Source organism: Rhinolophus sinicus, chromosome 18 (genome assembly GCF_057876585.1).
Source record: "Rhinolophus sinicus isolate RSI-liver-muscle chromosome 18, RSI-T2T, whole genome shotgun sequence".
Taxonomy (NCBI): Eukaryota; Metazoa; Chordata; class Mammalia; order Chiroptera; family Rhinolophidae; genus Rhinolophus; species Rhinolophus sinicus.
Window position 1 is genome coordinate 68,048,149 of NC_142518.1, and position 15,076 is coordinate 68,063,224.

Consider the following 15,076-nt stretch of genomic DNA (forward strand, 5'->3'; position numbering starts at 1 on the left):
AGAATGGTTGTGTCTGCACATAATTTGTAATTGTGTAAATAATATGTAGTATTTTGCAAATCAAAATACAGACAGTGGTTTCCATATTTACACATACACTCATACACATTACACTGTGTGTGTGTGTGTGTGTGTGTGTGTGTGTGTGTGTGTGTGTGTGGTTACACTGTAGGAGCTGAAATATTGGCAAATATGTAGTTATTGGGTTGGGTGGTGGTTTCACAAGTGTGAAAGAGTAAAAGAAAGGGAAGGGAAGAGAAGGGAAGGAAAGAAGGACAAGCAAGGATTAATGATAGGATGTGCTGTGAACTAAGGATTATGATGAATCTGTTCATCTGTGGTCCATATTAAAAATGTTTTAATGCTTTCTGATTTTAGCTGTCTGACAGTCTCCCTACATGAAAACAAGTCAAATGTTGGGGTGCAAGTTTCCAATGTGGAGAGAGGAAAACGGAGAAGGCGAGAAGGAAGTTGGTGAAATCAGTTTGGAGTATATGGATTTTGAGGTCCCTCAGGGAGGACATTCAAGCAGTGGTGTCCAATAGAAAGTTGGCAACCAGGGTCTGAGGCTCAGGGGAGGGAATAGCCTGGAGATACAGATTTGGGAATCATCTGTCTTAGAGGGAAACGAACAGAGATCACCCAGGGAGGGAGAACATGGGGACTGAGAAGAGGGGAGGCCCAGGAATACCGCTACTCAAGGTGGCCGCGCAGCTTCCTGGCGGGCACCACCGCCAGGGCTCTGGAGTCAGGCAGAGCCGGTGCTGGAAGCCGGCTGTGGGGCTCCGTGGCTGAGCGCTCTTGGCGAAGTTGGGTACCCTCCCTGTGATCAGCAGTCACACCTGGCGAGAATGGGCATCTCACAGGAATGCTGGGCGAGGACTTGAGATGTGCCAGTAAATACAGCACCTGTGGTCAGGAAGCCTCCCCTTCCTGCTCTCTCGGTGACTCCCCCATTGCCACCACACCCGCACCCGGGTCGCCCCTGCTGGGACCTCGGAGATGGGGGTGAGGGGGGCGGGTCCGGGGCTGAGCTCCGGTGACGCGGCGCTCACGTGACTGGCTGGGCACCCTTGTGGGCTGCAGACCTGGCGCCCTCCCTGCGGTGCCGTCCAGGCGCCTACTGCTCCGGTCGGCTGTGTGGAACCAGCTCCCTGAGCCGCCCAGGCGGCGGGCGAGCGGCGAGCGGGCTTCCGCGAGCTGGAGGAAGCGCGGGCCTGGCCCGGGCCGCAGGTCAGTGTGCAGTTGGGCGCTGTCGGCGGCCCGGGCAGGGGAGCGGGTGGATGCGAGCAGGATCCGCGAGCCGCAGTGGGGCGGAGGTCGGAGGGGGGAACGAGGGGTCCGGAGATTGGGGAGAAGGGGGTCATGGCGCAGGCATGGGCAGGTGGGGAGGGAGCACCCCGCTAGAGACCCTGCCGCCTCCTCGGCTCCCCAACTGTATGCCCTCCATCCATTCTCGAGCCTAAAATGGGGTGGCGTCCCTGCAGTGCGACAGTGAACCGTAGGCATGTTCTGGGAATAACCCCCTTCTCACACACTGCGCCTATGAGGAAATATTGACCTTCGCGAAAAGGGGGTGGGGGTGGGGCTGGTTGCCTCCAGGGGAGGGGGACACAGAAGCTCAATAGTTTGGAAAGTATCCTGGGCTTGTATGGGAGGCCTGAAAACAAATATTGTGAGTGGGCTGGGGGAAGGAGTGAGGGAGGGAGAGAGGGAAAGATGGGGGGGGGGGGAAACGTTGAATGTTGAATGTGGAGGGTGTGGATTGGGGAAAGGGCTCTCAGTCCACTGAGCCGGCAGCCCCTGCCTCTGTCTCCTATCTGCAGGTCTGCCTGTGTGTCACCAGCACTTGCAAGGCTAGAAAAGGAGGTGGAACCTGTCAGAATTCCTGAAGGTCAGTGAAAGGGGGGGAGGCCCTGTTCAGGAACTGAGGGGGAGTGTGGAGGGCACAGCTTGTGCAGAATTTGAGGGCCCACTGCCCATCCCACCTCCACATACAACATACACACACCCCACCAACCCAAAGGATGGTACAGAAGGTGGTAGGGCCTGCTTGGGAAACGGTTGGCTCACGTGCGTGGAAGGAATGGTGATGGAAAGGGTGACAGAAGGCCAGGTCAGGGGAACCCTGACAAGGGACGAGATGCCAGTACTATCTGGCCCTGCATTTCACATCCCAGCCTTCAGTCTCCCTTGTCTCCTCTTTGTCTCCTCTTACCCCCACCCCCCAGGACAGGAAAAGGAGGGGACATCTCAACATGGAAAGACTCTACAATGAAAATGAAGGAAAGCCAGAAGATGAAGTAAATACAGAAGATGAAGGAAAGTCAGATGAGGAAGAAAAGCCTGAAGTGGAAGGGAAGCCAGAACATGAGGGACAGCTCCAGGACCAGGGACAGCCAGATGATGCCAGGAAGCAAGAAAAGCAGGGCAAGTCTGAAGATGAGGGAAAAGCACACGGTGAGGGCAAGTCAGAACCCCAGGCAAAGCCAGGGAGTGAGCTGCGGGCTGCCGAGAAGCGCCGGGCTGAAGATTATGTGCCTCGGAAAGCAAAACGAAAAACAGACAGGGGGACAGACGATTCCCCCAAGGACTATCAGGAGGACTTACAGGAAAGGCATGTGGGCAGTGAGGAGATGAGAGAATGTGGAGATGTGTCAGGGGCTCAGGAAGAGCTTAGGAAAAAACAGAAAATGGGTGGTTTTCATTGGATGCGAAGAGATGTGCAGGATCCATTCACCCCGAAGGGCCAACGGGGTGTCAGGGGAGTGAAGGGCGGAGGTAGGGGCCAAAGGGGCTTACATGATATCCCATACGTTTAACGCCCTCGGCCTTCAATTTTGATTTCTCTGATGACAATATTGCCGACCCTGCTTTCCATGGCAACTATTTGCCAGGCCATGTGCTTTAACTTTAAGCTGATAGTTTGCGTTAGGTGTCACTCTTGTTGCCAGCAGCCTTTTGATCCAACTACAGCACTCTGTTTCAGTAGGGGATTTCCACCCATGTGCATGGAAGAGATGTCCATGGTACTTTGTAAAATAACAGAAAAATGTTTTCAGAACCGCATATACGGTATCAGCCCATTTTTGTAAAAACATTGTTTGCCTAATGCATTTGTGCACAGAGAAAACCCTGAAGGTGTGTACACTGAAAAGAAGAGGCGATTCCTCTATGGTGGCCCAAAATAGGTCTTGCCTGTCCTCAGAAATGAGTGCAGTCACCTGATGGTTAGGCACCTCCATGCCATTCCTCGGCAGGTGTGCCCATCCCCAGGTTGTCCCTTAGTTGGAACCATGTCAGGGGGCACTGAGGCCCCTTTTCCTGGGTCCACTACCGTCCCGTGGCTCCCACCTTGTGTGATTCTTTTTCTTTGCTTTTGTCACTCATCACTTTTTTCTAAAGGATATATGGGTTATATTTGTCATAATAAAAAATATCTAAAACCAGAAAATAATACATGACAAGTGATTGAACTCTTCAGTGAGTTTATGAAGGCAATGAAGACACTTAAATTTCCTGTTGTCAGAATGTGTAATAATATGTAAAACACATTATCTCTGGGACTTTTAGAGGAATTAACCTGGCAGTTATAACAGACCCACTGATGTAAGGGTCAGTGTTGTCATCTGTGAAATGGGGATAATACTTGTTTCACAGGTCTGCTTAGTGGGTCAGATGAGGTACTGAGTATGTGAGCTGTGTTGTGACCCAGCCTCCACCAGATACTTTGGGGAGAAATACTTCCCACACCAGACAATTGGAGGAGGATTGAGGGTGGTCTCCCTGTGTCTAGGAACAAGTCGGGCAGCTGAGAGATGGGTGTCATTCTCTCCTGGATACTGCCATATCTCTTGGGCACTGTGCCCCTTTTTCTAGGTCCCTTATAAATTACCAACAATGTCTAGTGAGTTGGTGGCCTTAACGTGCCAAAAGCCTATCAATTTCTCCGGAGCCAATGAGTACCCATCCTTGACCCCTATAGAAGTGTGGATAAAATCTTCTCACCACTTTAGAGTTACAATTACCCAGTTACCTGTGAGTATGTCCCTAGAGTTACTTGGTGCTCAATATCTTTCAGACATTTTGTAAGCAAAGTGATCATTTATCTGTATTTTGTTGGTTTGTGTATTTTGGCATATATAAATATCCCTCTCACCAAATTCAGATATTGCAAGTTAGACCAACAAAAAATATATCTGTATGATAGAGGCTGTGCTATTCTCTCTTTCTTTCTTAGGTTGAGTTCTGTCTCAGGAAACTTTTTTTTCTTAATTTTATTCCAAAAACATTTTAATAAAAATTGGCCATTTCCAAGAAACACCCACTGCGTGCCCATCAATAAAACAGAACCATAGCAAAATAAAAAATTTACTATATGGCTGTGATTAAAAGGAGAAAAAAAAACTAGCAGACTCTCAAGCACATCAGCAAAGTCCAATACTAACATCACATTCTTTCTCAGGGGCTATGATTAGGATTCTGAATAGACACCTAAATACAACTTAATACAAATACTGAATTATTTAAGTCAAAGGACCTCTAAAGAAGCATCTGTCCTTGAAGTCATTCCAGTTTGAGACTCAGTTTCAGAATAAGGTATAACAAATGAACAGAAGACATACAAGGTGTAAAAGGGAGTCTCTGATTCCCAACATACTCTGAACCTGAAAAAAACAAATTTAGACTTTTAATAAACATATATTTTTCTTTAAACAATTGCCAATACTGGAATCAAAGATAAATAGAAGGCAGTTTTGCCCTGGTTTTATGTTATTCGGATTGGGGGTGGTGGTGGTAGTGGTGGTTTTTTTGTTGTGTGCTTTACAAATACAAATTAAACATGAAAAAACTCTACTTCACAAAAAAACTAACAATTCAAGAAACGTGCATCAGTTGCACTCTAGACATTTAAAACCTATCTCACAATTTAAATTTCAGTGGTAAAAACAGTCAGTTTTAGAATTGTTTTGTGATTGCATATCAAAAGAAAAAAGAAAACTCTACTAACACCTTTTATTCAGTTTTTAACAAGACCAGCAAAAATCAAAATTGTCACTTTTTCCAGAATAGCAGTTTCTCCATACCAGAAGGTAGTTATAGCTCTCAAAGAAGAAACAATTTGGGTTTTTCCTTCCTTCAATGTTTATCAAATCCTGTATTTCTCAAAGACTTTTGAAACATGTAGGAAATAAATAAGAAATATCCCAATGAATGAAACATACCAAATGTCAGTAATAAGCAAGACACGTTCCTTTGGGGAAATGGCTGTTGAAAAAAAAATCCCTTCTGCGTATACAAAGTAAAGCAAGGAAATTCAGCCTTTTTTTTCTTCTTCTTTAAAAATCCATTTTTCCTAAAATATTTTCCACAGAATTGGAAGTGAACAGCTAAAAGATGAAGGGGGGGGGAGAGAGATAGGCAACACACACCATTAACACAGAAAGTAAAATTGTATACACTTAAGCAGTTTGTAAGAGACCAGGTTCATACTGTAAGATACCAAAGGGTGCTTGAAGAAATTCACCATTCTGCAAGTGCAGGGGATTTAAATTGCTGCGTGTGAAGATAGGTGAAGAGCAATTCACTGCCTTGGAGCAATTCCCCTTCCTATTCCAAATCCTGGTTTCTGCACCAGGCCTCCACTTAGCCCACCTCGAGGCCCTCCAGGTCCCCGCAGGCAGTTATTTCTCTGGTCCCCTTCTCAAGCAGCTCGAGTTTTCTTTTCTACATTCAGATGGATCTCACCTCTGAACATGATGGGCCTGTTGCTAAAGGCCTTTTGAACTGACTCGGAATCATCAAACACAAAACCAAAATTGGGTAATTTCCCACCGCTGTTAATGGCAGCTCAACCACATTCCCGTATTTTTGAAAGAAATCTTTAAGCTCCAATTTGTCTACCTCATGAGGTAGATTGCCAATGAAAAGTTGGTGACTGTCAGGGTGTCACAATTCTTCCGGGTTCAACATCACCAGCCTCACAGATTGGTCTAGGCCCCTCTGAGGAGGAATACTTATTTATCCGTTGTTTTCACACCCTTTGATCCCTCTGAGGCCTCTGCGGTAGAATCTGAGATTCAGGCTTAGATTCTGAGAAAGGCTGTGAAGCTGGTACTTGAACAACATGAGGTGTTATCCCAATAAGTGGAACAGCTCCACTGGGTGGAAGGTTCTTCCTGGTCACAGATGCCCAGGAAAATGTCCTCACATCTTCCTGCACTGTCTGAGCTGTCTGTAGGTGCTTGGATTTCAGATACAGGTTCTTGCTCCAGTTCTCGTTCAGGATCAGGCTCTGGTTCAGCAAGTTTCCTCTAAATGCTCTTCCAAGTCATTGCTGACAGTCTGATCATAGAAAGTTCCAGAATCATCGGGTACCACCTCCGGTGTCTGCTGTCTGTCTTCAGGTTCCTCTACTGCTTCCTCAGACTCTTCCTGAGGCTCAGTGGCAAAGCTACCAATGACCTCATCTTGGTATCATTGTGAACATATCATTGTGAGCGTAGAACTTATTTGTCACAGGAGCAAAGACGAATGCCTGCATGAATCTCCCCAAAGCCTAGTTGTTATTAGAGAGTGACCCTATCACCTGGACCACCACACCATCATTCAGAGTGGCATGAGCATCAACATGGCAAATCTTAGCGTGGCTATTGTGAAGTTTTGTGACATCACTTTCCTATGGACTTCTTTCTGTCTGTAGACTGCATCTGCTGGCTTTCCATTTGAATCCAGTTCCCCATGGACATAAGAAGAGTTCTTTCCATAAAATCTGTGGAGCGTGTCTGGGGCCTGGTTCAGCAGTGTGTAATACTGTCTGACAAATTCCCTCCTGCAGGGGACTAGGCTTCTCCACAACCATTGCTCTGGTCAATTCAATCTCATCAGTCCTTGTGGGAGTAAATGAGAGGCACACAAGTTGCTCAGTACAGTGCCTGGCACACAATGAGGGATTAGAAAAAACATTAGTTATTATCATTCATTACCCATGCAATCGCTGCTCCTCCTTTACTCCCTGTAAAACCCAGGAGCAGCACTTCTGCTTCCTGGGTCGAAAAATTCTTATCTTGTTTTCATGTCAGCCCCACCGCTAAACAAAAGCCTCCTCTAGTCCCGGCCAAGCCAAAGCCCCTCGCCAGGAGAGAAAAGAGTTGGCTGGCTGGTGTGTGTGTGTGTGTGTGTGTGTGTGTGTGTGTGTGTGTGTTCGCTCCTCCAGGAAACTCTTGTCAGGCCCCACTTCAGCAGTTTAGCAGACCCATCAACATATTTGGTTTTTAGATCCTTATGGTATTAGTAAACAGGTGGTGGATGGACAAGCCATGTCAGCATCAACAGAGAGCTAATTAGAACTGCACAATTCAGGTCTTACCTCAGACCTACTAAGAATTTTCACTTTAAAAGATCCCCGGGTGATTCCTATGCACATTGAAGTTTGAGGAAGCACTGGCTTAGAGGGAGACTTCAGGCTCCCCACTCCCACTTTCACATGAAATATGTTCCTGAAAGGATAAATATATGCACCATATAAGACTTAACAGATTATTAAAAAGACCCATGTTTGTCAAACCGCAGTTACCCCTCTCCCATGCATTAGGCTTTGAAATTAGTTCAGTCAAGACTAGCAATTTTTTAATGAAACAAGATAGAATAGAGTAGAATAGAGTTAAATATAAAATATAAAATTGCAGGTAGTTAGGGTGAATATTGTTTTGTGAAATCTGTGTTTCAGTTATATGTGTATGTATGTGTATGCACCATGAGTTGTGATGAAAATATCTATTTCGAGCTATGGTCTGTAGTTTAAAAAAAATTGAGAAACACTGCAGTGGACAATGCATCTCAAAGCACATCCAGTCCATTGCATACTTGTATCCCTAGTGCCCAGGATAGTACCTAACAAAGTGTAGGTACATAATAAAAGTGTAAATAATGACTAATTCAGGAACCTCAAGTTTTTCTCCAAGTTTAGCCCCTGTCTACATAAATAACGTTGGACAAATTACTTAAATTGTCTAACAAGGTTTACTTACAATTCCAAAAAGACTGGAAAGTCATGGGCTTCACATACTGCACAGGGCCTACTGCAGTTCACAGCCAGAGCTGCCATTAGTAAAGAATATACACTCAGCAGCACCAAAGTGAGCTCCTGGGCTGGACAGAGTAGAACTCAACCTCAGGAAGACAGGCTCTGCAAAGTGAAACAACAACTGTGGAATCTGTGCTGTAAAGGGACCCAGTACAGGGCTCTGTGTTTGCCACAGGAGCACAAACTCACAAAGCGACAGAAGCGTGCCTGCCAGGGTGGGAGGCCAGGGGTGAGGGGCTTCCCTGGAGGGATAGCAGTTGCTATACCTTCAGAAGACCTTTTTCCACTTAGCCTGTGGGAATCAAGGCCTTGGATTTTAGAGATAACGTATATCATACTGGTTTTGTGTTTGGAGTCTATATGATTTCTGGTATTGAGTGGTTCCCAGAATAAGAAAATGATCTACAGTAGGTCCAGACTATGGTGCAAGTTTCTCTGACACTTTAGCCTCATAACCCCACAGACTCAATTGTATTCCTGCTAGACAGAGTCTGTGAAGCTTTAGAAAGCCCATAATAGAATTAGAATACATACCCCTAGGGTTTTAGAGCAAAACTGTGCCCTCTTTTCTTGGAAACTAGTCTCCCTTTGAGAAGTTGCTCCTAGGTTGTTACCAGATCCTCACAAAGACTTAGCACCTGATTATGAGGTATTAATTCTATTCACAAATGAGATGCCCAGTATAAATTTGTTTTAATCTACTCTGTTGAATAATAATTTTTGGTGTGAGTACCAGCTTTCTACCATTAATTGCAAATGGATTTAAAAGACTGGGCCCGAGTCAAGAAGACACAAGTAAATTACATGATACCTACTCCTGCTATTTCATTGTCTCTCTCTCAACCAACATATATGGATGGCCTCATGGGGAGTGCCTCATGACCAGTTAGAAAAAGATGGGTAAAACAATGGTCCAGTTTCATGGATGAATCTTTTTAATATGTTGATAGTAGGTGCAAGTGGATGTCAGTTGCACGATAGCCCCTCTCAGGAATGACTCAGAAAACTAGTGAAAAAGACACATGCTACCAGTGGATAGAATTTTGTGTGGTTCATATGGTTGTCCTCTTTGTACTATACAACCCATAATGGCTGTAGGTATGGATCTACTCGCACTCATGTGTAATGGCTAAATGATTAGTCAGGGACTTGGAGAGAATTAAATTGGAAAATTAATGATGAGGAAATCTGAGGAATAGATTTGTAAATGGACCTTTCATAAAAGGCACAGATAGTACAGATGTTTGTGTCCCATGATATAATCATTTATTATTGCACAAGACATTGCCACACACTTAGCAAATTAACAAAACACTCATTTATTAGCTCATACATCTGTAAGTCAGAAGTCTGGCACAGCAAGATTTTGTTCTCTGCTCAGGGTCTCAGAAAGCTGACATCAAGATGTCAGCCAGATTAAGTTCTCATCTGGAAGCTCTGGGGACAAATCTGCTTCCAAGCTCATTTAGGTTGTTTTCAGTATTCAGTTCTCTGCAGCTGTGGGACTGTGGTCCTATATTTTTCAGCTCATTGAGGCTACTTGAATTTTTTAGTGTGAGGCCCACTCTATCTTCAAGTCAACAACATCATATTGACTCTCATGCTTCTAATCTCTGACTTCTCTGTCTCTTACTCTGGACCCCTTATTTAAAAGGATGATGTAATTTGGTCAGGCCCACCCAGATAATCTTCCTGTGTTAAAGTCAACTGACTTGAGACCCTAACAACATCTGCAAAATGGCTTCACAGAAACACATGGATTAGTGTTTGATTAAATAACTGGGAAAAAAGTGTGTATAAACCACCAACTGATAATTTAATAAGCTACCTTAAAATTCTGCCTACCACAGTCTGCCTTCTGGTCCGCAAAGATCCATGTCCTTTCCAAATGCAAAACACATTCACCTTTTCCCAGTGTTCCCAAGAATCTCATCCCATTACAGCATTAGCTCAAAAATCAAAACCTTATCATCTAAATCATTTAAACCAGATGTGGGTGAGGATCCTGTGGATAATCCATTAAGTACATTTCATGAAGATATTCCTCTCCATCTGTTGACCTGTGAAACTAAAGACACAAATTTTCTGCCCACCAAACTCCCAGCGTATAATAATTGGACAAGCATGAGATAACAGTTATAGACAAAAAATGGGTAAAATGGAAGATAAAAAGGGGTCATTAGCCCAAAACAGCTGGACTTCTGCCATTATTAGTTTTCAAGGCTTGGGAATAATCCTCTGTGACTCTCAGCTTCACCCTCTGTACTCGTGGCTCTGTCCTCTGAACTATCAACTCTGTATTCTGATCTCTTGGTTCTGTCCTTTGATTCAGCCTTCCTTTATTATCAAAGGTAGCATATGTTCCCAGTTAAGCAGTCTTATCAGGCTGTTTCCTACCTGGACAATTTTGGGGGTCTGACATCCTCCTTTCATTTTGCATACTTTCTGTGTCATTCATTTGAAGCTGACAGTGTTTCTGCTGATATAGTTTACTTTAGTACCTTGTGAATCTTAGACAAACTGCACTGGGTTTTACTCCGTTGGACAAATACATACTCACAAACATTTCTGAGATAACTTTTCTTTATCTTTGGCTCCTGCTGAGGTGCCTGAGTATGGCTGCTCTCAGCTCCTAAATGATTTGCACATTCTTTGCCACATGGTGCCCTCCATCGTAAAGCCAGCAGTGGCACGTTAAGTCCTTCTCATGCTTCAAATCTCCGACTTCTTTGTCTGACCTCTAGACCCCTGAAGCTTCCTAGAGGCTGTCAGGTTTAGTTGAATTAATATGTGAGTCATACTTTTTCTCTCAAAAATGACTTTGTATGACTGAGTACTCTGACTTCATTATCTTTTGAGGTTTCAGCAAAGGATTATACCAGCCACACCCTCAGCTATTTCTCAATGTCATAGTTTCAGATGTTATCTCTTAATTTTAGTGTATTGTGCTATTTGGTTAGGATGGGAATTTCCAAAATCATCAAGCCCTATGTCCTTTTTGTTTAACAGATATTCCCTCAATTTGTCTCTCTCCTGTCACATTTTTTTTCTATAAAAGTAAGAAGAAACCAGGCCATAGCTCAGCACGCTGCTTAGAAATCTCCTCAGCTAAATGACCAAGTTTATTACTTACAAGTTCTGCTTTCACTTAACTGTGGGAGATAATTTCACTAATCATTCTGCTACTGTATATAAGGATCTCCTTCCCCCAGATTCCAATAACGTGCTCTTCACATCCTTCTGGACCCATACTAGCAGGGTCTTTAAGGTGTATATTTTCAGTTACAATTGTTTCAAAGCAATAATGTTTCTTAAAATTCTCCCAGCCTTCCCCCACTACTCAGTCCCAAGCCAATTCCATATTTTTAGGTATTTGGTACTTTCAATGCCAAAATCTGTATTAGTTTTCTATCACTATTGTCCATGTAAGAAATGTCTAAACTTGTAGATAATTTTTATAAGAGTTTATTTGAGCCAAATTGATGATAATTGCTGGAAAGCAGGATCTCAAATGTTCTGGAGAATGACTGTTTTGCAGTTTCTTTTATGCATTTGGAATTAGGGAATATAAGGAAGATTACATGAAGATGGAACAAAGCAAGGCAGGGTACAGGATAGTTAAGATTATGTGCTCTTTTGAGGGTTGTTATGCTTCTGAGGGGTCTGAAAAAGAGGATTGCTTTTTTGTTGGCATATAATTTTTATTAATATTGCTTTATATTCATTTTTATTTCTGTAAGGTTGGTAGTAATGTCCTCTCTCACTTCTGATTCTAGTTATTCAAGTCTTTTATCTTTTTTCTTAGTCAATCTAGTTAAAAGTTTGTCAATTTTGTTGATCTTTTCAAAGAACCAGCTTTTGTTTTCACTGATTTTCTTTATCTTTTTTTCTGTTTTCCATGTCATTAATCTCCACTCTAATTTTATTATTTCCTTTCTTCTGTTTGCTTCATGTTTAATTTGCTCTTCTTTTTGCAGTGTTGTAAGGTGGATAGATAGGTTATAGTTTGAGATCTTTTTCTTTAGTTAGATTCCATAAGTTTTGGTATGTTATGTTTTCCCTTTTGATTTCTTCTTTGACCCATTGATTATTTAGGTGTGTGGTGCTTAATTTTCACATATTTGTGAGTTTCCCAACTTTTTTTCCTGCTATAGATTTCTAATTTCACTCCATTATGGTTAGAAAACATACTTTATGTTATTTTTAGCCTTTAAATTTATTGAGGTTTGTTTTATGGTGTAACATATCATCTATGTTGTAGAATACTCCATATTCCATGTATACTCTGTTGCTGCCGGGTGGAGTATTCTATAAATGTCTGTCAGTTCTGATTGTTTCATAATGTGGTTCAAGTCTTTTATTTCCTTGTGGATCTTCTGTCTAGTTTTTCTATCCATTATTTAAAATGTGGTATTGAAGTCTCAAACTATTAGTTTAGAATTGTTTATTTTTCCTTCATGTCTGTCAGTTTTTGTTTCATGATTTTGGTGATCAATTATTAGGTGCAGATATGTTTATAAATTTTTATATCTTTCTGATGGGTTGATATATCATTATACAATGTCTCTCTTCACCTCCAGTAACAATTTTTGTATTAAAGTTGCTTTGGTCTGATATAGCAGACCCCCTTATTCATGGGGGGTATGTTCTATGACCGCCAGTGGATACCTGAAACTACAGATAGTAGGAAACTTTCACCATTTCACTTAAAGGAAGCACTTTATGGCTTCTCTTTGGTATGTTCGAATTGTCAGTATCACTACACTAGGGCTTTGAGGCCGTTGTTAAATAAAATAAGGGTTACTTGAACATAAGCACTGCAATATTGCTATAGTCAACCTGATAACGCAGATGGCTACTAAGTGACTAATGGGTTGGCAGCATATACAGCATGCATACTTGTACCCTGGACAAAGGGATGATTCATGATTCAGGTGGGACAGAGTGGAACAGCATGCAATTTCATCATGCTACTCAGAACAGCATGACATTTTAAATTTATGAGTTATTTATTTCTGGAATTTTCCATTTAATATTTTTGGACCATGGTTGAGAATGGGTAACTGTGACCAGGGAAAGTGAAACTGTGGATAGGCAGAGTACTGTATTAGTATTTCCAGTCCAGCTTTCTTGTGGTTGCTGTTGGGATGATATATCTTTTTCCATCTTTTTACTTTCAATCTATTTGTATCTTTGAATCAATAAAGTGTCTCTTCTGTAGACAACATATAGTTGAATCATATTTTTTTATCCAGTTTGACACCATCTGTCTTTGGATTGATTAATCCATTCATATTTAATGTCATTGTTGATATAGCTGGATTTACTTCTGTCATTTCCTATTATCATGGTTTTTTTTTGTTCCTCTGTTCCTCCTTTATGGTTTTATTTTGCATTCCATGGTTATTTTTTAAATGTAGCATACCTTAATACCTCTTAACCATATTTTTAGTTACTTTTTTAGTAGTTGCTCTAACGTTTACTATATACATTTTAACATTTCATAATTAGCTTCAGATTCGTATCAGCTTAATTCCAGTGACATATAGAAATGTTACTGCTATATAACTGTATTCCCTTGTCCCCCTTTTATACTATTATTGTTATATTTTACATCAATTAAGTTTGCAAAGTCAACAATATATTCTTGTAATTATTATTACTTTACCATCTGTAGTCATTTCTTTAGCCCATTACAGCTTCGCTCCCACCTACTTCCTTTGTGCTGCTATTGGCAGATATATTATACATATATTAAATTTCTATATGTTGTAGTCCCAAAAATGCATTCTCTGTCCTCTCTTTCTGGTACTCCTATTACACATAATGCTGGTGTGCACAATGGTGTGCCTCATGTCTCTGAGGTTCTGTTCATTTTCTTCATTTTTGTTTCCCACTGTTGTTCAGCTTGCATAATCTCTAATGATCTGACTTCAAGGTTGCTAATGGTTTTTCTAGCTGTTCAAATTTATTGTTGAGCCCTCCAGTGAATTTTTCACTTTGGTTATTGTGCTTTTTATCTCCAGAATTCCATTTGGTTCTTTTTAAAATAATATCTATCTCTTTATTGATATTTTCTTTTGGATATTATATATAAATATATAAACAAAACTTTGAAGTCTTTTTCTATTATATCTGATATCTAACCACTCTCACAGACAGTTTCTGTGGCCTGCTCTTCTTTTTCCAGTGTATGGGTTATATTTCCTCCTTCTTTGCATGTCACATAATTTTTGCTAAAAACTGGACATATTAGATAATATATTGTAGCAACTCTGGATACTCTCCCCAGCCATAGTTTGTTATTGTTATTTGCTTGTTTATTTGCTTTGTGACTGGTTGGCCTATTTTAGCAAACTCTACCCCCCCGCCCACCGACATGCACATACACACTGTGTTAAGCCTCCAATGGGTGAACTTTGGGTATGAACACAGTCATATTAGAACAACAGTGGCCCTGACAGAGCTTTATTAGCCCTCTTTTCCAAACTATATCCAGCTGTTAAATTACACTAATTGCCAGCTGATTGCCCTATTGTTTTCAACAGTGCCCTAGGGGATAAATTCCTCCACAAACTAATCCAATCAAATTGTGGCTCCTTCCAAGAAATAGTTTCTGAGTTCAGTGTTTGATAATGATATTTGTTCTGACTCCAGGAGGGCTCCTCTAGCTGTCTTATTCCTCAGGTCTTTCCTACAAACAAACAGCCTACAGTCTAGGTTGTACATTCATTACATCCATGAATATCCTCCAGATTTCTTTTCACCACAACAATCACTCTTCTTGAGAGTGTCTTTAGCCTTAAGATTCTTCATGCTCTGTTACAGAAAAGCCAGTTCCTTTGGGAAGAAATAAGGATCAATTTTATGGCTTGCTTATCCTCCTGGTAAAATCTCTGAGCAAGGGCTCTGGAAATAGGGGTAGAGACCATGGAAAGCTTCTTTCTGCCTACTACCCCTGTCTAGGATCTGAGCCCTCAGTGGAGGAGG

General features: G+C 41.9%; 1 protein-coding gene and 1 pseudogene across 3 annotated transcripts; one reads left to right on the forward strand and one right to left on the reverse strand.

Moving 5' to 3' along the window:
• Positions 1 to 1,032: 1,032 nt before the first annotated feature.
• Positions 1,033 to 3,457, forward strand: LOC148754636 (transcription elongation factor A protein-like 3). 3 transcript variants are annotated; one of them, XM_088795196.1, is made up of 3 exons: positions 1,033 to 1,233; positions 1,827 to 1,894; positions 2,237 to 3,457. In XM_088795196.1, exon 3 carries the CDS (start codon positions 2,259 to 2,261, stop codon positions 2,820 to 2,822), a length of 564 nt encoding a protein of 187 aa, XP_088651322.1. In that variant the 5' UTR covers positions 1,033 to 1,233; positions 1,827 to 1,894; positions 2,237 to 2,258; the 3' UTR covers positions 2,823 to 3,457. The 3 variants fall into 3 exon arrangements, with proteins under 3 accessions (XP_088651322.1, XP_088651323.1, XP_088651321.1); XM_088795195.1 differs by having other exon boundaries at positions 1,035 to 1,233; positions 2,232 to 3,457; XM_088795197.1 differs by lacking the exon at positions 1,827 to 1,894 and having other exon boundaries at positions 2,232 to 3,457.
• Positions 3,458 to 5,584: 2,127 nt separating this feature from the next.
• Positions 5,585 to 6,877, reverse strand: LOC148754637 (ras GTPase-activating protein-binding protein 1 pseudogene; annotated as a pseudogene).
• Positions 6,878 to 15,076: the final 8,199 nt, after the last annotated feature.

What these genes read in the sequence shown, in the direction of transcription:
- LOC148754636 (XM_088795196.1), top strand. Translation starts at nt 2,259, where the DNA reads ATGGAAAGACTCTACAATGAAAATGAAGGAAAGCCAGAAGATGAAGTA.